A 25,253-nucleotide genomic window follows, 5' to 3' on the forward strand; every position below is an offset into this window, starting at 1 on the left:
GTCAAGGCGCACTCTACTAGGGCACTTAGTACCTCCTGGGCCTTCCATCATCCAGCGTCAGTGACGCAGGTTTGCAACATGGCCAACTGGTCATCGGTGCACACTTTTACAAAGTTTTATAAAGTGGATGTGTTGGAATCTGCAGATGCTTCCTTTTAGCCGCAAGTATTTTCAGGCTGTGATTTAAGAGGACCTGATCCTCTTTGAGGATGTATTGTGTTTTTCAGGTGGGCTCCAGGTTTTTTGGTTGAGCCCCTCTTGCCTGGTTGGCTAATGTTTAGCCTTGGGAATTTTTTGGTTGTTCACACCCCTCATGTTTAACACTGTTTTGGGACGTCCCAATGATTATATTATTATTATACCAGAAGCTGTTTCCATCAATGAACGAAAGAGAAAATGGGATTTTTGACCTACCGTAAAATCCATTTCTCTGATGATCATTGATGGACACTGCACCCTCCCCTCTGTGAAGTTCTTATTCTCCTGACACTACGTGTTACAAAACTTAGTAGCTATAGCAGAGAGAGGGACTATACCCCCCTGGGACTGCCCGTGGGTGTAGCCAGATTTTTTTTCTGCCTAGTGTCCTACTCCTGTAGGGGGCAGTATAACCCAATGATTATGAATACCAGGAGATATGTCCGTCAATTAACATCAGTGAAATGGATTTTTCAGTAAGTCAAAAAAAACATTTTTTTTTTTTTGCTCTTGAATGTATTTTCTTGTTATGTAAAAAAAAAGGTGTTTTTTATACACCATTGCGTTCCCCCTTCTTGCCAGTAAAGTCAAGTGCCTATGTTTAAAAAAGCACAAAACATTTGCAGCCTCGAGGTTGGCAGATAAGACACATCATGCTTACTTCCCTTTGACATTGGAAGATGTCCAGCAGTGCCATCTGCACACAACTGGCGGAAACCAGTGGAACCCAGGTACACCCATCCACTGTGCGGAAAAGTCTGGCCTGAAGTGGTCTTCCGATCGGATGCCCATTCGACAGAAGCCAATATTTGCGGATTTTTAGCCTGTGTGTACAAGGCTATAAAAATGTAGGACAGCAATCAAGGATGGATTATAACAAAGAAAAGGAAAAACTTCAAAAGAAGCTACAAAGCAGGTCCTATCTTATCCCTGGAAAAAAAAGTGTGTACTATTTAATGCTGTTCATATATTAAGGCGGTAGTAAACCGCTGGGCATTTTTATTTAATTTTTTACCCTGAAAGGTGATGTAAGGCATCGCATGCTAGCACATTATTTTAAACTTAACTGAAAATGAAGCTTTTCAGTGCCACACTCCCATCTTCACCTGATCTTCCTTTTTCGGGTTCGCCGATTCCGGCTGTGTGAGTGGCTGTGTGAGTGGCTTACCTACAGTGCCTTGCAAAGTATTCAACCCCCTTGAACTTTTCAACCTTTTGCCACATTTCAGGCTTCAAACATAAAGATATAAAACTGTAATTTTTTTGTGAATAATCAACAAGTGGGACACAATCATGAAGTGGAACGAAATTTTATTGGATATTTCAAACTTTTTTAACAAATAAAAAACTGAAATATTGGGCATGCAAAATTATTCAGGCCCCTTAAGTTAATATTTTGTAGCGCCACCTTTTGCTGCGATTACAGCTGTAAGTCGCTTGGGGTATGTCTCTATCAGTTTTCACATTGAGAGACTGACATTTTTGCCCATTCCTCCTTGCAAAGCAGCTCGAGCTCAGTGAGGTTGGATGGAGAGCATTTGTGAACAGCAGTTTTCAGTTCTTTCCACAGATTCTCGATTGGATTCAGGTCTGGACTTTGACTTGGCCATTCTAACACCTGGATATGTTTATTTGTGAACCATTCCATTGTGAATTTTGCTTTCTGTTTTGGATCATCGTCTTGTTGGAAGACAAATCTCCGTCTAAAGCCCCGTACACACGTAGCGATCCTCGGCCAAACGATCGGCCGTCTTTTGTCCAGGGCTGTCCTGTCCGCTGAAAAGTGCAAAAGACTGCACACGAATTTTGTCCGCCAACAACAGCCGACTGCAGAAGTGATGTCATGTGATGGTTAACTTTCCGTGTCTTTTTTCTTCTCTGAGCATGCCTAGTCTTGCAAATCTGCTGATTGTCGGCCGAATTCTGTACTGATTGGCGAACAATCGGCCGTTCTGGTGTTGGCCTACAAAAATTTTAATGCCTGCACGACAGATTCTGTTCGGCCGAAAATGCGCTGTCGGCTGTCGGAAGCATCATCCCAACAAGCCTACAATCGGCCGATCGGTCGGCGGCCGAATATTTGCTGCCGACAATCGGTACGTGTGTACGGGGCTTTAGTCTTAGGTCTTTTGCAGACTCCATCAGGTTTTCTTCCAGAATGGTCCTGTATTTGGCTCCATCCATCTTCCCATCAATTTTAACCATCTTCCCTGTCCCTGCTGAAGAAAAGCAGGCCCAAACCATGATGCTGCCACCACCATGTTTGGCAGTGGGGATGGTGTGTTCAGGGTGATGAGCTGTGTTGCTTTTACGCCAAACTTAACGTTTGGCATTGTTGCCAAAAAGTTTGATTTTGGTTTCATCTGACCAGAGCACCTTCTTCCACATGTTTGGTGTGTCTCCCAGGTGGCTTGTGGCAAACTTTAAACGATCCTTTTTATGGATATCTTTAAGAAATGGCTTTCTTCTTGCCACTCTAACATAAAGGCCGCATTTGTGCAGTATACGACTGATTGTTGTCCTATGGACAGAGTCTCCCACCTCAGCTGTAGATCTCTGCAGTTCATCCAGAGTGATCATGGGCCTCTTGGCTGCATCTCTGATCAGTCTTCTTGTATGAGCTGAAAATTTAGAGGGACAGCCAGGTCTTCATAGATTTGCAGTGGTCTGATACTCCTTCGATTTCAATATTATCGCTTGCACAGTGCTCCTTGGGATGTTTAAAGCTTGGGAAATCTTTTTGTATCCAAATCCGGCTTTAAACTTCGCCACAACAGTATCTCGGACCTGCCTGGTGTGTTCCTTGTTCTTCATGATGCTCTCTGTGCTTTAAAGGGACCTCTGAGACTATCACAGTGCAGGTGCATTTATACGGAGACTTGATTACACACAGGTGGATTCTATTTATCATCATTAGTCATTTAGGTCAACATTGGATCATTCAGAGATCCTCACTGAACTTCTGGAGAGCGTTTGCTGCACTGAAAGTAAAGGGGCTGAATAATTTTTCCCGCCCAGACTTTGTTTTTTATTTGTTAACAAAGTTTGAAATATCCAATAGATTTCGTTCCACTTCATGATTGTGTCCCACTTGTTGTTGATTCTTCACAACAAAATTACAGTTTTATATCTTTATGTTTGAAGCCTGAAATGTGGCAAAAGGTCAAAGTTCAAGGGGGCCGAATACTTTCGCAAGGCACTGTATAGGTAGAAGTCAGAGATGGAAGTTTACTCCCACTTTAAGCCATTTTTTAGGTAATTTCAGTCGGTTTTCAATTAGAAAAACAACTACCTGTATCAAAGCTACCTAGCTACAATGATTTAGATAATTTTACTTCAGCTTCAGAAACCCTTTGGGGGGGGGGGGGGGGGTAAGTTGCACTCATCTGTTTAGCTTCTGTAACCGACAGCTGCTTTAAATTGATAATTGCAGTTATTCTAGCCAGCATGAGGTAACATTGTTGGTATTGCATTTGAAATCAAGGCATTGCATCTATTATCAGGGCTTGGATTTTTCCGAATAAGATTTTTAGAATTGTGTAAACTATATTATTTTGGTGAATAAAAACCCCAGATTTCACCATGTTTCCCTAATATATATGTAACTAACCACTTCTGACAGCTTTGCTTCTGCAGTTCATATGTACTGGGTTTTCTAAAACTTCTTGTGCAATAACCATCTTTTCCCTGGGAAGACAGTTGTTTGTGATCTGGAGAGTGTGCTGGTTTCTAGTAGCCAGCTGAATCAGTGTGGTGTCTGTCACATGCTTGCTGAGCGTAGCCAGAATTTTGTTTGTCGGGTCAGAGATAAATTGCAGTGTTAGTTCACGAGGCTCCACAGCGATCATATGACTGCTTCTCTCGGACTCCACCCTGTTTGCTCTGTGTGTCAGCCTGTGTGTGATCAGTGGGGTGGTTCACCTTTGCTAATTAATAATCCGATGATGTGTGGTATTTGTGTGGGTAAATAGGTACGTGAGCAAATTTGTATATAAAAGTACTTACATCTTTTGAGAGAATCAGAGATATTTCATATTTTTGTTAAATTGTAAATTGTTGCCTTTTAGGTGAAAATTACTTAAGGCCTCAAGCACACTCTTTTTGGCCTATTTGTCCATGCACATTCGGGCCTTTACAGGCATATTTGCAGAGGAGCATGTTCAGCCTGGAAAAAACGAAACAAAAAAACATCACAAGTGCATTTTTGAGAGGAGCTTTCAGCAGAAAAAAATGCTTGATGTGAATAAACCCAGTGCTTAGGAGCATTCAGTGTTTTCAAGTGTACATTGATTATGGTAAAAAAATGAGCAGGGGGAAAGTTTTAGGAAAATAAAAGCAAATGCCCATAAATGCACAAACTCTTCAGCAATACAAGCCACTGTAAGTATTTTTATGCTGCTTTTTTCTGCCAGAGGTTCTGGAATTTTTTTCAGTAGCCTGAATGCAGGAAAAAAAAATAACAAACCACAACTTTTTTATTTAGTTCTGGTTAGAGTGGTTCTTACTGCTGTTTGAGGGTACCATTAGAAACAATTACTCTCGCTTTGTCTGGGTGACAGCCAGGGAGGCGAGGGAAGGTTTTCAACAGTGACACAGAGAGATAGAAAATACATTTTTTGTTTCATGGGTAAAGAATAAAAAAAAAGTTTTTTTTTTTTCTTTGCTATGTCCTAGTTTCCGAATTTTCCCTCTTCCTGTCTTGTGTAGCCATTGTCACAGTGACAGTATGTCGGGAAAAGGAGGGAGGGGGGGAGAGCGGTTGGAGGGATGCCGAAAATCTCTAACACAGCCTTTCTTTCTCAAACTTTTTTTAAAAATAGAGGGAACTCCTGAAAGAACTTTCAGGTATCAGAAAGCCCCTGTTTATAACTACTGTATCAACAGTCTACAGTACATTACTGCGATGAGTAGGCTGAGATATAGGAATAAATAAAAGAATAAGGAATGTGGTGCACTTAGTGTATTTCACACCCAGAACTTTTATGTACAACAACATGTTTTGAAGTTAAATGTAACAAAATTCAATGAAATTAATAATAGTCACAAAAAATGTAGACTGCTAATTGTAGTGTCCCTTCACATCTGGTCATTAGTGGAGAAATTCCCCGTTACATTAATGGGCAGTGGAAAAGTGCCTCTTCATATTGGTGATCAGTAAGGTGCCCCCTTACATTGATTGGACAGACAGGTTCTCTGTAGATTGGTGGTTAGTGTGATGAAGCGCCCTGTTACACACTGGTGGTCAGTGGGGTGGAATGATTTCTTACATTGGGGTCAATGGGAAAAATGCCCCTTTACAGATGGCTAAAAAGATCATTGGTGCCAGTGGTTACTTATCTGACTAGTAACTTCTGGAGGATTCCTAGGGTCTTTTTAAAGCTACTCTAACAGAATCCCAGGATAGCAATAAAAAAAATAAGACCGTAGTTTTAATCCTTCATCACTTTTTCCAAAACTAGAAAACTGAGCATACACTTTATTTGGGATGCTGCCATCCCCTTATACGTACCTTCCCTTCTCTAATCCCTTGCTCTGTTGACTGTTACGTTTTTTTTTTTTTTTTGGTTACTTCCAGGTTCCAGGCACAGGATACTCTTTCCTGTCACATAACCGCTCTTGTCTTTCTACTCGGATACCTTCAATGTCACTTTGGGATTATATATCTTCTGTTCACTCCAGGCAGTCAACCTGAGTCAAGAGAATGTTTGTATATGTAGCCATTAAATTAACCAGTTTGCTTTAAAGGGTAATTATTCTATATGTTTAGATGATAGAGTTTAATGGGCATCCAACCAAACCTTTCACAAGGATGTGGCTGGCTTTTGGAGCCTAGGAATCTATAGTGATCTGTGGAGTCACATGAGAATATGAGTCATACATGGGCATGTGAGATGAGCCATTGTCATAACAGCCAGTCTGGATTTCTCATTACACTGTACTAAATTCCTCTCCTAGTTGGTAATCAGCCTCACAATGCACTGAAAATGAAGGCTTCATTTAGTAGCCAACTATCCTTTTTGTTTTTTTACTGTTGCGTAAGACTAAATTCATAAATGAGCATATTTTGGGTCCTGGAAAATGAAGACTGCTAAACAAGATGTTTTCAGCCTTTAATATTTTGGTATAATGTATTATATTTTGGAAAATCCAACTTTGTACATTGACTCAGTCTTGGCTCATTTGCTCACCCTGCTGTTTTCCTTTATTTTAATAAAAGAACATCAGCGTGCATCTCTGCATACTGATGTGAAATCATTTATCAGTTTTTTTTTTTGATTGATTTACTTACCTCTAATGTGTCCACTTCCTGGTTTCCCTGAAGGCACTGTTGATGTAGTACTGGGCATGCTGATGCCCCCTGGGAAGGCAATGTCTGTTTGCAAAGGCTGCCGAACACCTGCCAGGGCTACACAGTGAAAAGTGTTGTATCACGGCTGAATTAAACTATGTGAGTGGGTAGACTGCACTCAGAGATGTGGGGGGTAATAATTACAGGGAACAACTTGCATTTGAAAAGCCAGTAGGGGTTTGAACCTGTGATTTGCCCATATAGGAGTTATCTGCCAGGTTCATGTTACCCACCTTCCCCAGCACCATATACTCCTTTCCTCAGTCCCTTTTTAAAGTGCCTTGTGGCTGCTCGGAGCAGAAGATATCACCAGGGAGTTACCCAAGGTATTACTTAGGCAGGCAATAGATTATGCATTTTCTTTCCTGCAACCAACATCGCTTGATTTCCCCATTAACAGTCAGTGTTGATGGGATAATCCCTTCCGCGGAGCTACAATTTTCTCTCACCTGGGGAAATAATTAAAAATATTTGATTTAATTTTTACTTTTTTTTTTTGTATAGCATCTAATTTGCTATAGTCATCTTATTTTTTTACAAATATAGGGTGATATTCGATTACAAAGTGTCAAGCAAGTTTTCTGAAGTTTTATCCGTTTTCTTGTTTACAACCTTTGCAGGTGACCTGCTAACTCGTGCCACAAGTTGGTTTGTTCTCTGCAGTCTTTTGCCAGTGGATGATTTATGGTTTGTTATTGGCTGGTGTTGTCACATCCATATTTAGCTTGCTATCCCATAAAATAAAGTTTATCTGGAATTCAAAAGCCTTGGAATAAAATAATCTTTGCAATGTTTGGGCATTTAATCCTGCGGTCTGAAGCCAAGTGGTGTCCAGACTTTAAAGCATTGAGTAGCCGCCACCTGTCTCACAATTGCAGCTAATTATATGACACACACAGTTCACATATCTGTCCATCTGAACAACATGTACTAAACATTGTGAAAAGAAGATACTTTGCATGGGAATTATTCGGACATCTAGATTTCTTTTCTTACTTTACAGGTTTTCAATGTTTAAAAATGTATATTATACACTTGTATTTCCTTTATTCCAATGCTTATTATTTAGTAGGCCAGTTACAAAAAGCAATGAAAGACCATGACTGGAAGCAACCCATTTTGGGCACCTCCTTTGACCTTGAAAATAATATTCTGTATGCGCGTCAGCCTTCCTGGTGACCAATGATCATGGGCTGTGTATGAACATTTCAAGCACTCTAAATGGACAAACCGTTTTCAATTTATTGCTATGTATTGTCCAAATGAGCTCATAAAGTCTTATTTGGCAATACTACTTTCCTGGGTTTAAACATACTACCCCAGGGATTGACAATTTTTCTTTGAATCTAGGAGCCAGCTAAAAACGTTAGCCAGTTTTTCGAATCGGCTGCTCGGCGCTCAAAAAAAAAAAAAAGAAAATGGATTGAATTTTAGTTTCTCAGTTGAAGCTTACAAAGGATAATGTCAGCCATACAGGTGCCAACTAGGATGTACAGTGTCAGCTTGGGTTGTCAACAAGAGTGTGGCGAATCTGTGGTATACATGCAGAATGTCTAGACTATTATGAAACTAGCAATCCAATCACACAATAAAGGCATACAAAAATGGATGAGCTTATCATCCAACTGGATTTTCCATTCTGAGTTCTGGATTGAGAAGAAACGTGACACAGAAGATGTGTTTTGTAACAGCAGCAATGTACTAATATATTTTTACTGCTGAGCAGTCATGAAATGAAGGGATGAAGCGATTGCTCTTTGATGGACAGCAATGACATGGAATGTAGCCGATGGTACTGTAACCTTGTACCAGACTCATGCATATCTTGAAGACGAGACCTGTCCAGTGGCATTCCATGTGGATACAGAAGCTGGCAAAGTCACCAGACAGATAACGGACTGTCCAAAAATGCCTTCACAGCATCTTGTTAATAGTGTGTCAAAACATTTCTAAAGTTAGGTTTCCTAGAGAACCAGTCAGTGTTGTTCAAGAATGTAAATATTGGGTGTTGTTTTTTTCCCACTGTTAATTTTGTTCCGTTTGCAATCTCTCAAGCCTGAGACTAAGTCAGCCTGTAGGGAAGATCTCAGCAGCATCACTATATCTTTTAGTGCTGTGTCCGTTATAGGCAGCCCTGTGGTAGGAAATGCTGCTATGGGATCCGGGACCTGAGTGTCCATTGCAGGCATGTCTTCTGCCCATCCCCCGCCATGTGCAAGGTCCCCTGCTAGCGGTGAGGAAGATTGTCTCTGCTTGCTTTTAGCAGGACTGTGTGTGGACGGGGTGGACTGACCTGAGTGCGGATCGGGATCATCGTCTGCTGATTGCCGGGAGTCTTTAAGCAGAGCTGCCCCTGCTAGGGCGCTGGCTGCGTCCCTGTGGAGAGAGAAGCGGGCGCCATTTTGGCTGGACCGTCCCGCCGCTGGAGGGAAGTACAAGGTAAGTTTCTTGAGTTAAGGTGGGTCTCGCTGTCTTCGGGACATCGCCGCTGTGATCACGGGTGTACCGCAGAGCGATCGGTGTGTTTAGCAAGCGATAGGCGGCTCTGTAGAGGTCGTTTCCCTGGTCCAGTGCAGGAGCTCTTAGATCATGCGGCCATACTCGTCCGCGGTCGCTCCGCCCCCCCCCCCCCCCCCCACCCCACTGTTAATTTTGATTTCAAATTTCAGTTTAGTTTTAGTCAGCCTTTTGACTAAAATGCCCTTTTTTTAGTTTTGGTCCTATCTTAGTGACCTGAATTGTTTTAGTAAAATCTCCAGTACCCACCTGAACTTTCCCTTTCCTCAGAGCTCCACCTGTCTGTTAAAGCCCCAGCCCCCTGATTCTATCTGCAAGCTGTATTGGCTGAGAGATGCAGGCTCCTTCTGTCTGCCTGCTGCCTGGGATCCTGCAAGCCACAGAAGAGTGGTGGGGGTACAGTGTTAGCCAGCACTACAGAAGAAATAAAATTGGGGGTACTTGTTTCAGATTGCAAAGTGAGAAAACATTCTGACCAGGCAGTGGGAAAAGCAAATAAAATTTTAGGATATATCACTAGACAGATCACCAGCAGGAGGAAAAAGGTTCTGATTCCCCTATATAGATCTTTAGTGAGACCTCATTTAGACTACAGTGTCCAGTTTTGGAGACCACTTACAGAAAGATATTGATAAAATAAAATGAGTCCAGAGACGGCTACCAAAAAGGTTTGGGGGCTAAAACATATCGAGAGCGACTTCAGGAACTTAAGGCGGAGTTCCACCCAAAAGTGAAACTTCCGCTTTAAAGGGGTTGTAAAGTCAGAAAGTTTTTTTATCTTAATACATTCTATGCATTAAGATAAAAAGCCGCCTTTGTGTAGCAGCCCCCCTAATACTTACCTGAGCCCCCTCTCAATCCAGCGATGTCCACAAATCCCTTAGCTGTCTGGGACTCTCTCCTCTGGCTGAGACACAGCAGTAGTACCAATGGCTCTTACTGCTGTCAATCAAACTCAGCCAATCAAAAGAGAGGGGGCGGGGCCGAACCACAGCTCTGTGTCTGAAAGAATACATGGAGCTGCAGCTCAGCTCGGGTACCCCCATAGCAAGCTGCTTGCTGTGAAGGCACTCAACAGGAGGGAGGAGCCAGGAGAGCCAAAAAGGAACCTGAGAAGATGAGGATCTGGGCTACCCTGTGCAAAAACAACTGCACATAGCAGGTAAGTTTAACATTTTTGTTATTTTAATTTAAAAAAAAAAGAGACTTTACAATGACTTTAAGCCCAGGTTCACACTGAGGCCGTTTTTAAATCATGCGAGTTCAAGCCGGCATTTCAGTCCAACTTCAGGGGCGATTTCGCAGACATCTGTGGAGGTTCCTGCACAGTTGTCTATGAAAATCGCCCCCTGAAGTTGCCAAAAGTAGTACAGAAACTACTTTTGGGAATCGGTGCGGCGCCGCACCGATTCACACTGTGCAATTGGCTCCGATTTTTGACGTGATTTGACCTGTCGAATCGGACCAATGTTAATGTGACCTCCCCGCCTCCTGTTTTGAATTGGAGCTTTTGGGGAGGAAGGGGGGGCGCAGGTACCGGATTTTGACAGCTACCTGCCCCCACTTCTGTTTCAGTCGCCTTAGGCGATTGGAAGTAGGAGTTCTCCTTCCCAATGTCTTCTGGGACACATGACCAGTCCTCGGAAGACTTCAGGACCAGTCATAGAGCTCAGCGTTCCTTATGCAGTGGGCACCCGGCTGTGAAGTCGCAAGCTGTCATAGCTGGGTGCCCATAGTAGAGATGCCAGGGCCGCTGAGGGAGGACATGGGGAGAACAAGACTGGGGTGAGCCGCTGGATCGTGTGACTTTTTGTAGCTGTTAACTTTTTAATAACAAAAAAAAAGAAGGCACACTCCGATAGACTACTGTCTTTCTTTGCCGTCACTTTTCTATGTTTCTAAGAGGAACCCCTCCGTCGGATTTGTGTCTGTCTGGATGTGATGTGGTGAGTCCCCTCCCAGCAAGGTAGCAGTGCTTGGCACTGTGTAAAATAACAGCCTCCCCAGACCGTCCAGTTCTCTGCCCTGTGCAATCCCTCACCCCCATTTACTTTCCTATCCCTATTTGTATCATTGGAGGAGATAGCTCGAAAACTGACCACCACGCTGTGCTCTCCTGTTTAGTGTGGTCAGTTTTTATTAGGAAAGCAGAGGGACTGGCAAGAACACCAGGGATTTGACATAAAGGAAGCAATACAAAGAACAGAATACTTTCTCATACAAGTACATGGTATAGCAGCCACATATCAGGAATATGACATTTTGGGGTAACAAACGCCTTTAAGACCATAAATAAATAATATATTTTTACTCCAGGAGTAGAAATCTCTAGAATTTGGAAATTCTAGAGAAATGCTTAAATAATGCATTACAATGTAACTAAACCCATTTGATTTTAGTCAACTAAATTGTGTACTGGAGATTTTAGTCGACTAAAATATGACTAAATCAAAATTGGAATTGATTTTCGTCAGTTTTTTTTTTTTTTTTATCAATTGACTTTTTTTTTTTTTTTTTCATTTAGTTTTTGTCACTAAAAACATGCAACTGATGAAATCTATGACAAAAATATTTTTGTCAATGAAATCGCGGTAACATCGCGCAAACAGAATCGCGGGACGCATGACGCCCAAAAAAAGGTACAAGAGCTTCTTTTATGCATCATGCGTCCCGCTATTCTGTTTGCGCGATGTTACTGCGATTCGGCAGGCGGAAATCACGGCAACAGCGTTTGGGGTGCCATTGTAAATCACGGGCATTGCACAGGCATTCCGCGATTTGCAATGATTTCCGGATCGCGGTCAGAATCGCAGTGATTCTGCCCGCGATCCGCTACGCCCACATGTGAACGGATCCTTAAAGCGGAGTTCCGGCCACGAAAAACATTTTTCAATAATACCCCCCAGGTCAGTCAGGGCTAGTACATTCCACAATGGATAGCCCCTGAACTGTCCCGGGTCGCACTTACCTGCAAGAAGAAATACTTACCTTTTAAAATTTCTTCTCCAGCGCTGCCATCTCGGATGTGGGCAGCTGAAGCCAGCGCTTCCTCTTCTCCCAGAATGCGCCTGCACCGGCCCCGCTTGTCACTTCCGGTGCAGCGCCGCATTCCTCCACAGCTCCTGGGCATGCCCAGAAGCTGTTTAGCAGGGAATGCGGCGACGCACCGGAAGTGACGAGCGGGGCCGGTGCCAGCGCATTGATTCCTGGGAGCGATGACGTTCAGCTCCCAGGAATCATCGCAAAGAGAAAGTGACGGCGTGGACCGCCGATATAGGAAGTGGAAGGAAGGGGAGTATATTTTTCTTCGATAACAAGGTAAGTAAACAAAAAAAAAAAAATCTTAACTATCCATTTATTTTACAGGTGACCAAAAGCAAGCAGATGGCCCAAAATCGACTATGTCGATTTTGTGGCCGGAACTCTGCTTTAAGTATGTTTTATATTATAGCATAGTGTAGCATTTTTTTTTTTTTTTTACTTTACATGTGATGGATCTGTGTTACTTGGATGTAAGTGGATGCACTTTTGTTACGTTGTTGTGCCCATAGACCTGGGTCATTTTAAACTACGGAAGGGCAACCTGATAAGACACGGACATCACAAAAGTGACCTCAATGACGTTCGAAAACAATTCAGCAGAACAACTGTTCAATTATCCATTGCAGATCAGAAGAGATGCATTTGGAGCCATAAGTGGGGCATTTTCTGCCATGTTACTTTTTTTTTTATAAATGTTTTATTTTTACCTTGTGTTAGTTTTAAAAGTATCTCCCATTATCCCTGCCGATAATACCTCATGTAACGAAACCTCTAATGCTCTTCATCCTTTGGTAATACTGTGGAGTATGCTTGAGATCAGGAGATACAAAAGAAGCACATGAGACCCAGTTAGAAAGGCATTCTGCACCTGCTCTGCCCTGTATAGAAATACAGAATGTATTGCGGCCTGTGGGTGACTCTGGGAAATGAATGTTTAGGTGTCTTGTTTCATTCTGTGCAGAGATTTTCAGAAATGAGCTAACATTTTTTTTTTTTTTCCATTCTATTTTCACAGAAACTTGTGAGTGATGCTCCAGTGAGGGTGTTCGGGAAGTGTTGCCAGCTCAGACCTGGAGGCGACAGCTCTTCATCTTTAGATAGTTCGGCTAACTCTTCTGACACAAAAGAGCAATGTCCCAAATACCAGGTAGCTCATTTTGTTTGCCACTGCTAACAAAATTATTCAAACAGCAGCAGCAAATCTTTAGTGAAATGGTAGTTTAATGTATAAATGATAACCTCATGGCTAAATACGGTAATGTAAGGCTGGTACAAAGGAAACACATCTGTTAGGCTTCATTAAGACATGCAGTTGGGAGGGGGGGCGCAGCACCAAACCCCAAGCTGCAATAGGCAGCGAATGGGGGTGTTTACATGCCGCGGTCGATGCTGCACACCCACAGCAAAGTTTATCTATCATGTAGCAATCATCGGGGAGGCATGCCCACCAAGCACTACACATTCAAGCAAATGGGGAAGCACCAGAAATGCCGCAACCATGTGCAATGCATGTGGTTGTGGAGCGTTTGTCAGCAAAAATGGGGTTAAAGCAGGAGGTGAGGAGGTGTTACATTGCTTCCTCAATGCCTGTCAGTCTCTGAAGCATGATCCGAACATGGATTGGACTTCAGAGGAAAGGGAGATTAATGGCTCGTTTCCACTGACCGGTACGGTTCGGTTCGGTACGCAATTTTTGCTGTTTCCATTGTGAATGATACCCTAATTCCGAACCGTACCTCTTTTTTTGGGACCCTTCGTTGGGGTACCAAGCATATTAGTACCGTACCAACAGGGTGGAGCTACACTCTGAGAACTTTGGTTGGTTGACAGAGAATCGTCGATCACTGCTTTCTGGCTACACCACGCCTATCATGAAAGGGTACTATTAGCGGTGGAAACGCAAGGTGTACCGTTCCGAACCGTACTGAACCGAACCGTACCGTACCACTCAGTGGAAACGAGGCATTAGACTTGTGTCTAAATCTATTTTTACTCTTGAAAATGAGTACCTGAACTGAAAAAGTGCGGATTTGCTATATTTAGGGGAAATCTGTAGAAATTAGTTTAGGTAGTAATCTGAAAATGTACCTTTTTGTACCTCCTGAAAAATAGGGCACTTCCTGGTGTATGAGGGTGCCTAGGCACTCCCCATGCTAATGGGGCATAGCTGAATATTTGCAGTGTGGAATCATTTAAGGTTACTGCTACATCCAACACTAGATTTGCAATGAGATTTGACTATGTTACTACCGTGCTGCTCATTGTTTGTTTTTCTTGCTAGAGACTCTGACTCTGACATGAGCAAGCAGAACACAGACACTGCGTAGTACAAGGCATGGTGGTATGTCAGTAATGGGGGAAACAGTCAGAGCCCCCACTGTATACTTTTAAGTCATTTGCCTTCTGCTTTTTTTTTTTTAATTTTTTTTTAGGGCACAGTTTTCAGAGTTAAGTTCCTCTTTAACAACCCGTAACCTTCTAGCATCCAAGTTTTAGTAAAGTCGAAATCAAAAATTAGACTGATGTTGAAAACAAGATTGGTTTTGTTTTTCATTAAAAGTCGTAATTGTATTTAAAAATATATGTCTACGGTACTGGGTTACCATATGCCAGCTGACACCTGCATACAATGGAAATGAAGTAATAAAAACCCATGGTTAGGAGGTACTTTTAGGTGGGAGACCGCTCCAGATAGATAGATAGATAGATAGATAGATAGATAGATATAGGCAATTTGTGTTTTTTGGGTTCACAGTTTTTAGTTTTAAATGTTGTTTAACAAGCTGTATGTTAATATAGGATTCAGTATCAACAATGGAATGCTGACTTTGGCAGTCTTGGTATTTCATGCTTACAGCAGTCAAGGAGTTAAAATGGCAAGGAGTTTAAACCGCAAGCACATGTGACTGTTAAATGCTGAGTTGTTCCTCTGGCTCTTGGTTTGGGATCTCCTCACTTGGCTTGAGTTATATTTTACATAAGAGAAGGGATTTTGGCCAGAGGAGAAGGCAGTCATCTGATGCAGATAAATATTCTTCCTGTCAAGAGAACCTGCAGAGATCACAAGCCTCTTATTACAGTGTCCCTAAAATAGTAACCCTGAAGCTATCTCTTTGTAACAATTCAGGTTTGTGTTATTTTAAATGTAGCTGGAGATTGGTTATTGTGCTGTTTAAGAAGATGATCTGATCCAGAACAACATCATTTCCTGACTCATGTGCTGTATACTGATTCAAATTATTCACTGCTCTGGGAAGGCTATGTATCACAAGTCCACAAATGACTGCTTCTGTCAAACTGGGGTGAATCTCATTACTTAAATAAAACCTACAAGGGGAAGACAAATTGCTAAAATATTTTAGTCTGCTGCCTTTTAAAATGTTATTGGTATATATCGGCTGTTGTGAATAGGCCCTAAGTAGCAGTGATTGATTTTCCAGAGTCATATTCTTTGTTTTATGTTTTAATTATACCTGTGAAGATTACACCTCCAACCTAATGTGTTCCTGTGTGCGAGACCTCCACATTCTTTTTCTTTCACTTAGATTTTATTAAAAAAAAAGAAAGGATAACATGTTGACAGATTGGACCTCGCTGTCATATAGACATAGTAGACCAAGCATACTCTGCATTCTATTATAACAAATTTACATGGGGTACTTCCACCGATCAGCCATTGTATTATGACCACTGACTGGTGAATAGCATTGATTATCTCATTACAATGACACCCAAAAATGGGTGGGATATTCTAGATAGCAAGTGAACATATTGTCTCTGAAGTTGATGGCTTGAAAGCGGAGAAAATAGGTAAGTGTAAAGATATGAGCAACTTCGATCAGGGCCAGATTGTAAGGGCCATGCAACTAGGTAAGAGCAACTACAAAACTGCAGCTTCTGTGGGGTGTTCCCGTTCTGCAGTGGTCAGGACTACATGTGGTTCAAGAAAGGAAAACTGGTGAACCAGCGGCAGGATCATGGCCAGCACATGGGGAGTGAAGGCTGGCCTGTCCGATTCAATAGAAGAGCTACTGTAGGTCAGGTTGCGTAAAAAGTTAAAAAGAGAAGTGCAGGATTTTCCTATAAATTGTTTTTAATATGTGTTTGTATAAAACAAGTGAATAGAGTCGAAAAAAAAAACAAGGACTTGGAGTAAACATGAGTCTGATTCAAGTGCCAACAATAAATTCAAACCAGGGGTTCCATATCTGTTCGAAAAGTCGTCTTTCATCATTAAGTGTACCGGTTAACCTTTCATGAGTTGTTATGCAAGACATCTTATGTTTGACCATAGAATAAGAGGTCACTGGATTCTTCCATGCCCTGAATATGATATTGGCTGGCGGTAGTATAAAGAACATGAAAGTTTGGGAGTCCCTGGGGGGAGACTTTGTGCAATACACATTGTGGGGTTCTGGGAACACGGATACCAGAAACCTTAAAGTGCATGAGTTACAAAAAAACAAAACAAAAACCTTTCATACTTGCCTATGTGGCTGCAGCATCAACCTGGCTCTAAGACCGATAACTGAGCGATAACATGACTGCTGATCACTCAGTTCTCGGTCTTCACTGAGCAGAGAGTGGTGGCTGCCCCCCCCACCCCCTGCGCTCATTGTAGCTCTGGGCTGTGGAGGGGACAGAAGCAACTGGCTCCGATGCTCAGCAGCAAGCTAAGAGGCAGAGCTAGCTGCCGGTCAGGCATCTGGGTGCATTACCTTCTTTTACCAGGTCCTTACATTGTACGATCCTGACAGCAGGGGGGTTTAAACAGTGGGTCTATATCTGACAAGCTGACTGCTGGCAGTCAGATGTAATCTGTCTGGTGGCTGGGCAGCCACCTGATCGCTTCCAGACCCCCAGTAATGAACCACACCCCCCTTCCTTGCGCACTCCCACCATGTATTTTGAGCTCCGCTTGCCCATTTTGTGGGATTGGCAGGGTGGGTGCAGTCAGAGGATAGAGAGCTGAGTGGAGGTGTCGGCTCGTCTCCCCTTCTTGCTGACCTGCAAGTTACTTGTATGATGTCACGTCTGGGTCTCCCTCTCACTTTCCCAGCAATACAGCCCCTAAAAGAATCGAATGCAGTGCAATCTTTTAGACCCCGAATGTTACATAGTTAGTCAGGTTAAAAAAAGACACAAGTCCATCTGGCTCAACCAATAAAAAACAAAAAAAACAGTAAAGAAAACCCAACCATACAATCCCATATACACAATCCTATACCCGCATTTGATCCAGAGGAAGGCAAAAAAACCCCAGGAAAGCATGATCCAATTTGCTACAGCAGGGGAAAAAAAAATCCTTCCTGATCCCCCGAGAGGCAATCTTGTATTCCTGGGATCAACTTTACCTATAAATATTAGTACCCACTTATATTAAGTACACCCAGGAAAGAATCCAGGCCTTTTTTAAAGCAATTTAGTGAGCTAGCCAGAACCACCTCTGGAGGGAATCTATTCCACATTTTCACAGCTCTTACGGTGAAGAAACCTTTCCGTATTTGGAGACGAATGTCTCTTCAAAGAGAACCTGTCGCCAAAATAAAATCATCACTTAGGGGACTTTTTGTCGCCTATGTGATCATAAAAAAAAAAAAAGTTTTTATGTTGGTTAAGTTGGTCATAATGGCATGGCTGATCGGTGTGTATATTGTGTCTCTCACTCATGTCTTTTGGATTAAATATAATAAAATGTGTGTCTTTATTGCATACGTACAGCATGTTAGAAAATGTTCCAGTTATACCAGTTTTATTTTTCTTTCCACTGAAATTGTTACTGTGCAGCATAGAGCACAATCAGAACAGTAAACAGCCGAAGGCATACTGTGAGCTCTACTCTAACACCAGTTATGGGATGTGAGTGGTGATCTGCAAACCACAAGCAATCTGTACTCTTTCTTTTTAGTTAGCCCAAAGCAGTAAAAGTGTCATATATTGTATATCAAGTGGTGGCTGGCAGCTCTGCTAGTTTGCTTGTTCTTTATTTGTGTTGTGGGAAAAAGAAACAGTAAGTGTAACCAAATAAGATACCAGGCTTACTAAAGGAAGTGTGAGCTCTCTGCAGAAATTTGTGGCAGTCAATTATATTTTAGACATGTAAAGAGATGTCAAAGCTCCAAGCCTGCATTAAAATCCCTTGCTTCTTGAACTCTGGTTGCTGACCAAAGGGAGCCTAACATGCTCCACAAACTCTGCTGAGGCAGTGATCTTTTCTTAAATTAACAACTTCAGTAAAGTTCTTTTTAAAGTATAACTAAAAGCAAAATTTTTTTTTTTTAAGATTTGGATAGAGTGGATAGGTATTAGAACATTGTCACTTTATTACTGTCTATGTCCCAGTTAGGAAGATGCACCTTCTCTATTTGTCCTGTTTACTGTTCTCATTGAAAGTAAAAGAAAATCCCAAATTTTGAGTAGTCCCCAGAAAAGTAATTGAGGGGAAATCTTCCGATGGGGACACTAGTTCTGGTGACTGCGAGGTCTCCAAGAGATTCTCTTAATTTGTAGGGATTTCCTCTCACTTCCTGTTTGGCTATGGGTCAGGAAGTTGAAGGTATATCTCCCCAATGGGACCCAGATGGCCAAAAAACCTGACGGGTTATAACCCTCCCATACTCTATCCAAAAAAAAAAAGTTTTAACTATATTTCTACTTTAATGCTATGTGTTGCACGATTACATGGGTTTCTGGAATTCAAGTGTCCTCCTACACTCCATAGACATGCTCATAGGTTAATTGGTTCTTGTCTAATTGGCCCTAAGATGTGTATGTGTGATTGTGAGTTGGGGATCTTAGATTGTAATTTTCTGGAGGACAGGGATTGATGTAAATGTAATAAAAATATATATACAGTCAGGTCCATAAATATTGGGACATCGACACAATTCTAATCTTTTTGGCTCTATACACCACCACAATGGATTTAAAAATGAAACAAACAAATGAGGGTATTTACATCCAAATCAGGTGAAAGGTGTAGGAATTACAACAGTTTGTATATGTGCCCCCCACTTTTTAAGGGACCAAAAGTAATGGGACAAGTGGCTGCTCAGCTGTTCCATGGCCAGGTGTGTGTTATTCCCTCATTTTGCCATTTACAAGGAGCAGATAAAAAGTCCAGAGTTCATTTCAAGTGTGCGAATTCCTTTTGGAATCTGTTGCTGTCAACTCTCAATAAGCGATCCAAAGAGCTGTCACTATCAGTGAAGCAAGCCATCATTAGGCTTAAAAAACAAAACAAACCCATCAGAGAGATAGCAAAAACATTAGGTGTGGCCAAATCAACTGTTTGGAACATCCTTAAAAAGAATGCACTGGTGAGCTCAGCAACACCAAAAGACCTGGAAGACCACAGAAAACAACTGTGGTGGATGACCAAAGAATTCTTTCCCTGGTGAAGAAAACACCCTTCACAACAGTTGGCCAGATCAAGAACACTCTCCAGGAGGTAGGTGTATGTGTGACAAAGTCCACAATCAAGAGAAGACTTCACCAGAGTGAATACAGAGGGTTCACCACAAGATGTAAACCATTGGTGAGCCTCAAAAACAGGAAGGCCAGATTAGAGTTTGCCAAACAACATCTAAAAAAGCCTTCACAGTTCTGGAACAACATCCTATGGACAGATGAGACCAAGATCAACCTGTACCAGAGTGAAGGGAAGAGAAGAGTATGGAGAAGTAAAGGAACTGCTCATGATCCAAAGCATACCAACTCCTCAGTGAAGCATGGTGGTGGTAGTGTCATGGCATGGGCATGTATGGCTGCCAATGGAACTGGTTCTCTTGTATTTATTGATGATGTGACTGCTGACAAAAGCAGCAGGATGAATTCTGAAGTGTTTCGGGCAATATTATCTGCTTCTATTCAGCCAAATGCTTCAGAACTCATTGGACGGCGCTTCACAGTACAGATGGACAATGACCCGAAGCATACTGTGAAAGCAACCAAAAAGTTTTTTAAGGGAAAGAAGTGGAATGTTATGCAATGGCCAAATCAATCACCTGACCTGAATCCGATTGAGCATGCATTTCACTTGCTGAAGACAAAACTGAAGGGAAAATGCCCCAAGAAATATCAGGAACTGAAGACAGTTGCAGTAGAGGCCTGGCAGAGCATCACCAGGGATGAAACCCAGCGTCTGGTGATGTCTATGCGTTCCAGACTCCAGGCTGTAATTGACTGCAAAGGATTTGCAACCAAGTATTAAAAAGTGAAAGTTTGATTTATGATTTTTAATCTGTCCCATTACTTTTGGTCCCTTAAAAAGTGGTATATATATATATATATATATATATATATATATATATATATATATATATATATATATATATATATATATATATACAAATACAAACTGTTGTAATTCCTACACCGTTCACCTGATTTGGATGTAAATACCCTCAAATTAAAGCTGAAAGTCTGCAGTTAAAGCACATCTTGTTTGTTTCATTTCAAATCCATTGTTGGTGGTGTATAGAGCCAAAAAGATTAGAATTGTGTCGATGTCCCAATATTTGTGGACCTGACTGTATATACACACGCACACACACACACACACACCTCATAAAATTTGAATATCAAAAAGTTAATTCATTTCAGTATTCAATTCAAAAAGTGAAAAAGTTGTATATGCATTTATTACACAAACCGTGATCTATTTCAAGCATTTCTTTCTTTTAATTTTGATGATTATGGCTTACAGCTAGAGAAAACCCAAAAATCAGTATCTCAGAAAAAGTTCAATATTGTAGACGCAAGGTGTCTCATTCTAATCAGCTAATTAATTCAAAACACCTGTAAATGTTTCCTGAGCCTTTAAATGGTCTCTGTCTTGTTCAGTAGGTTATGCAATCATGGGGACAGCTGCTAACTTGACAGTTGTCCAGAAGACAGTCATTGACACCCTTCACAAGGAGGGTAAGTCACAAAAGGAGTGGATTACGGCTGGTTTCAGAGCTTCAAGAGTCACCACAGACGTATCCAGGACATGGGCTACAACTGTTGCATTTCTTGTCAGGCCACACCGAAACCAGAGTTGTCAGAAGCGTCTTACCTGGACTAAAAAGAAAAAGGACTGGACTATTGCTCAGTGGTCCCAAGTTCTCTTTTCTGGTGAAAGTAAATTTGACATTACATTTGGAAATAAGGTCACAGTGTCTGGCGAAGAGTAGAAGGGCACAGAATCCAAGTTGCATGAGGTCCAGTGTGAAGTTTCCACAGTCAGTGATGATTTGGGGAGTCATGTCCTCTGCTGGTGTTGGTTCACTGTGTCCAAGGTCAGCGCAACGATCTACCAGGAAATTCTAGAGCAGTTCATGCTTCCCTCTGCTGACCAGTTTTATAGAAATGTGGATTTAATTTTCCAGCAGCACCTGCCCACACTGCCAGAAGTACCAATACCTGGTTTATTGATCATGGTATCACTGTGCTTGATTGGCCAGCAAACTCGCCTGACCTAAACCCCATAGAGAATCTGTGGGGTATTGTCAAGAAGAAAATGTAAGACACCAGACCCAACAATGCAGACGAGCTGAAGGCGCAATCAAAGCAACCTGGGCTTCCATAAAACTTCAGCAGTGCCGCAGGCTGATCGCCTCCATGCCACGCTGCTTTGATGCAATAATTCATGTAAAAGGAACCCAACCAAGTATTGAGTGCATACTATACTGTACATTAACAAACTTTTTAGTAAGCCAAAATTTCGGTATTGGAAATCTTTTTTTTTTTTTTTTTTTTTTTTTTTTTTTATGGTCTTGTGTTGTATTTTTCTGAGATCCTGAATTTGGGGTTTTCACTAGCTGGAAGTCATAATCCTCAAAATTAAAAATAAATTCTTGAAAAATATCACTCTGTGTATAATTAATCTAAATTAATCTATATAATGTAGAAGGTTCACTTTTTGAATAGAATTACTGAAATAAATAAATTTTTTGATATTCAATTTTTTTGAAATGCACCGTGTGTGTGTGTGTGTGTGTGTGTGTGTGTGTGTGTGTGTGTGTATATATATATATATATATATATATATATATATATATGTGTATGTATATACACAGTGCTCAAAAAAATTAAAGGGACACTGGGATATTGATCTGGTCAGTTAAGTAGCAGAGGGGGTTGTTGATAAGTTTCAGCTGCTTTTGGCGGTAATGAAATAACAGGTGCACTAGATGGGCAACAATGAGACAACCCCCTAAACAGGAATAGTTTTACAGGTGGAGGCCACTGACTTTTTTTTCCCCTTACTCATCTTTCTGACTGTTTCACTAGTTTTGCATTTGGCTAGGGTCAGTGTCACTACTCCTAGCAGAAGGTGATACCTGGATCCTAAAGAGGTTGCACAGGCAGTCCAACTCCGCCAGGATGGCACATCAATACGTGCCATTGCCAGAAGGTTTGCAGTAGTGATCGACCTATATCGTTTTTTAATGCTGATATCGGATATCAGGTACTCCTTGTGGAGGGATCTGGAGGTCTAAAAGGCCTCAAACCCCTCCTCAGCACTGAAAAGCATTCAAAACGCCAAGTTTGGCTGTTTTGAACGCTGTCAGTGTTTTTAATTTAGCGCCGAGTACCCAGAAGTGGTGTCATGACATCACTTGCGTTTTTTTTACATGGAGACCATGTGGCAGGGATACCAGCTTGCACGGGGACACATCTTCATGCTACACCGGGTCTTCTCTTCGGCGGCAGTGAGGGTAGGATGCCTGGGTCTCCCGGTGAGACGGGAGACCCGGGTGAGCCGTGGGTGGGGACGTCCCCTCCCGCTCCTTGTAATGACAGCCGAGCGGCTTCTGAGCCGCATCGGTTGTCATTACAAGTCAGCCGACCATCGGCTATGGACACCGGTACCAGGGTGATGCCTCTAGCTGCAGGCATCACCCCGTTACATGCACTTTCCCTAAATATCGGTAACCTCAAGGGCCGATTCCGATATATCTGGGAAAGTGCATATCGGCCCCTGATATATCCGTGTTAACGATAATCGGTCCATCTCTAGTTTGCGGTGTCTCCCAGCACAGTCTCAAGAGCATGGAGGAGATTTCAGGGGACAGGCAGAGCTCTAGGAGAGCTGGACAGGGCCATAAAAGGTCCTCAACATCTCAGCAGGACTGGTATCTGCTCGTTTGTGCAAGGAGGAACAGAATTAGCACTTTCAGAGCCCTACAAAATGACCTCCAGCAGACCACTGATGTGAATGTCTCCCGGCACCGTGGAGCTCAATAGGCATTTGCCATTAAACACCAGAATTGGTAGGTCCACCACTGGTGCCCTATGCTTTTCACAGATGAGAGCAGGTTCACTCTGAGCACATGTGAAAGGGTCTGGAAAAGTCGTGCAGAACGTTATGCTGCCTGTAACATGGTTCAGCATGACTGCTTTGGTGGTGGGTCAGTGATGGTCTGGGGAGGCATATCTATGGAGGGACGCACAGACCTAGAGGCTAGACAATTTGGTATCGGGATGAAATCCTTGGACCCATTGTCAGACCCTACACTGGTGTAGTGGGTCCTGGCTGGGTCCCTCCTGGTGCACGACAGTCTCCGGCCTAGTGGCAAGAGTATGCAGCCAGTTTCTGGAGGATGAAGGAATCAATACCATTGAATAGCCCTCATGCTCACCTGACCTAAATCCAATAGAACACCTCTTGGACATTATGTTTCGGGCCATCTGACGCCACCAGGTTGCACCTCATTCTGTTCAGGAGCTCAGTGATGCCCTGGTCCAGATCTGGGAGGAAATCCCCTTGGACACCATCCGTCATCTCATTGGGAGCATACCCTTACATTGTCAGGCATGCATACAAACAAGTGGGGGGCCATACAAACTACTGAGTCCCGTTTTGGGTTGCTGCAATGAAATTTCGGCAAAATGGACCAGCCTTCTGCACCATTATTTCACTTTGATTTTCGGGGTGTTTTTGAATTCAGCCCTCTGTAGGTTGATAATTTCCCTCAAATGATGTGGCATCGTTTCATTCCTAACATATTACCCAATCCATATCAGTATAGGTATCCAGCATGAGATTTTTCCCAATTGAGATCTGATGTGTTTTCAAAGTGTTCCTTTCATTTTTTGAGGTGTATGTGTCATTTTGCAAGGCTTTAAAATACAAATTATTTGTATAAGCCTGATTTTTTTTAAAACTAAAAAAATACAACTCTAATCCTATGTCTCGTTCTTTATATAGAGTTCTCGATGTTCTTCGGATTGCAACATGCTTGGAGAGATGATGTTTGGTTCTGTGGCCATGAGCTACAAAGGCTCCACCCTAAAAATTCATCAGATACGGTAGGCCTTTGGATCTATATTACTTTTATCTGTTGTAGAAGAGCTTACTGTATAAATATTGTACTGTTGCACCATTGTTTTCAAAAGGAGGTTATGAATATAATTAGAATAGCATTTTCTACTGTGTTTAACCATGTACCACCATCGCTTTGCTGTGCTACCTCTATGACTGGCCTGTAAAGGGCCACATATTTTACCCATCTACAACGACATACCCATCTACATCGGTTTATATGTAATTAATGTCTGTCATTACACTAGTTAATTAACTACTCTACCTTATACCTCCCTGTGGCACGGATTTCTTTTTTTCCTTCTAAATTTGCCATAGCAAACTCATTGAAGTCTGAAATCATCCATTTAAAACTTTGTTCTTTCCAAAATGGCTCTCAGAGTCCATAGAAGCAGAAGCGCCCATCAGTGAAAGAAATTAGGTGCTTTGTGTCAGAAAGGGTCGGCGGAGTCATGGAAATCTGAGTGCTTAATGGGCACAATACCTATTTAGCTGCTTGTTTAGGGTTCAGGTTTAATTGAAGGCAAAACTTAATTTTTCCTTTTGGATAAAGGATGGTTATAACCCCTGCCAGTTTTTTGCCATCTGTGTCACATAGGAGGGATTTTATTTTACAATAAAGCTAAAGGAGTTTATTTTATTTCCTGTCCCACAGACAAAACAGTGAGAGGAAATCCTTCCAAAGTGAGGGAGCCCCGATGTGTCACAGAGGTCATCTGAACTAGTGTCCCCATTGAAAGATCACCCCCTCTATTTCTATTCTGGTGTTGGGATTTTCTTTTACTTTCACCTTTGATAACAGTCAACAGGACAAATAGGATGAAACTCCCTAATGGG

General features: G+C 42.1%; 1 protein-coding gene across 3 annotated transcripts in view; it reads left to right on the plus strand.

The window, feature by feature from the left end:
• FNIP1 (folliculin interacting protein 1) overlaps nt 1-25,253 on the plus strand; it is a 160,424-nt gene that overhangs the window by 75,274 nt on the left and 59,897 nt on the right. For all 3 annotated transcript variants that reach the window (XM_082257158.1, XM_082257160.1, XM_082257159.1), the window contains exons 3-4: nt 13,122-13,253; nt 24,303-24,403. In XM_082257158.1, the coding sequence (XP_082113284.1) occupies nt 13,122-13,253; nt 24,303-24,403 (233 nt within the window). The remainder of the gene's footprint in view (nt 1-13,121; nt 13,254-24,302; nt 24,404-25,253) is intronic.

The sequence above is a fragment of the Pelophylax lessonae genome (genome assembly GCF_965119305.1).
Source record: "Pelophylax lessonae genome assembly, chromosome: 4".
In the NCBI taxonomy this organism is placed as follows: Eukaryota; Metazoa; Chordata; class Amphibia; order Anura; family Ranidae; genus Pelophylax; species Pelophylax lessonae.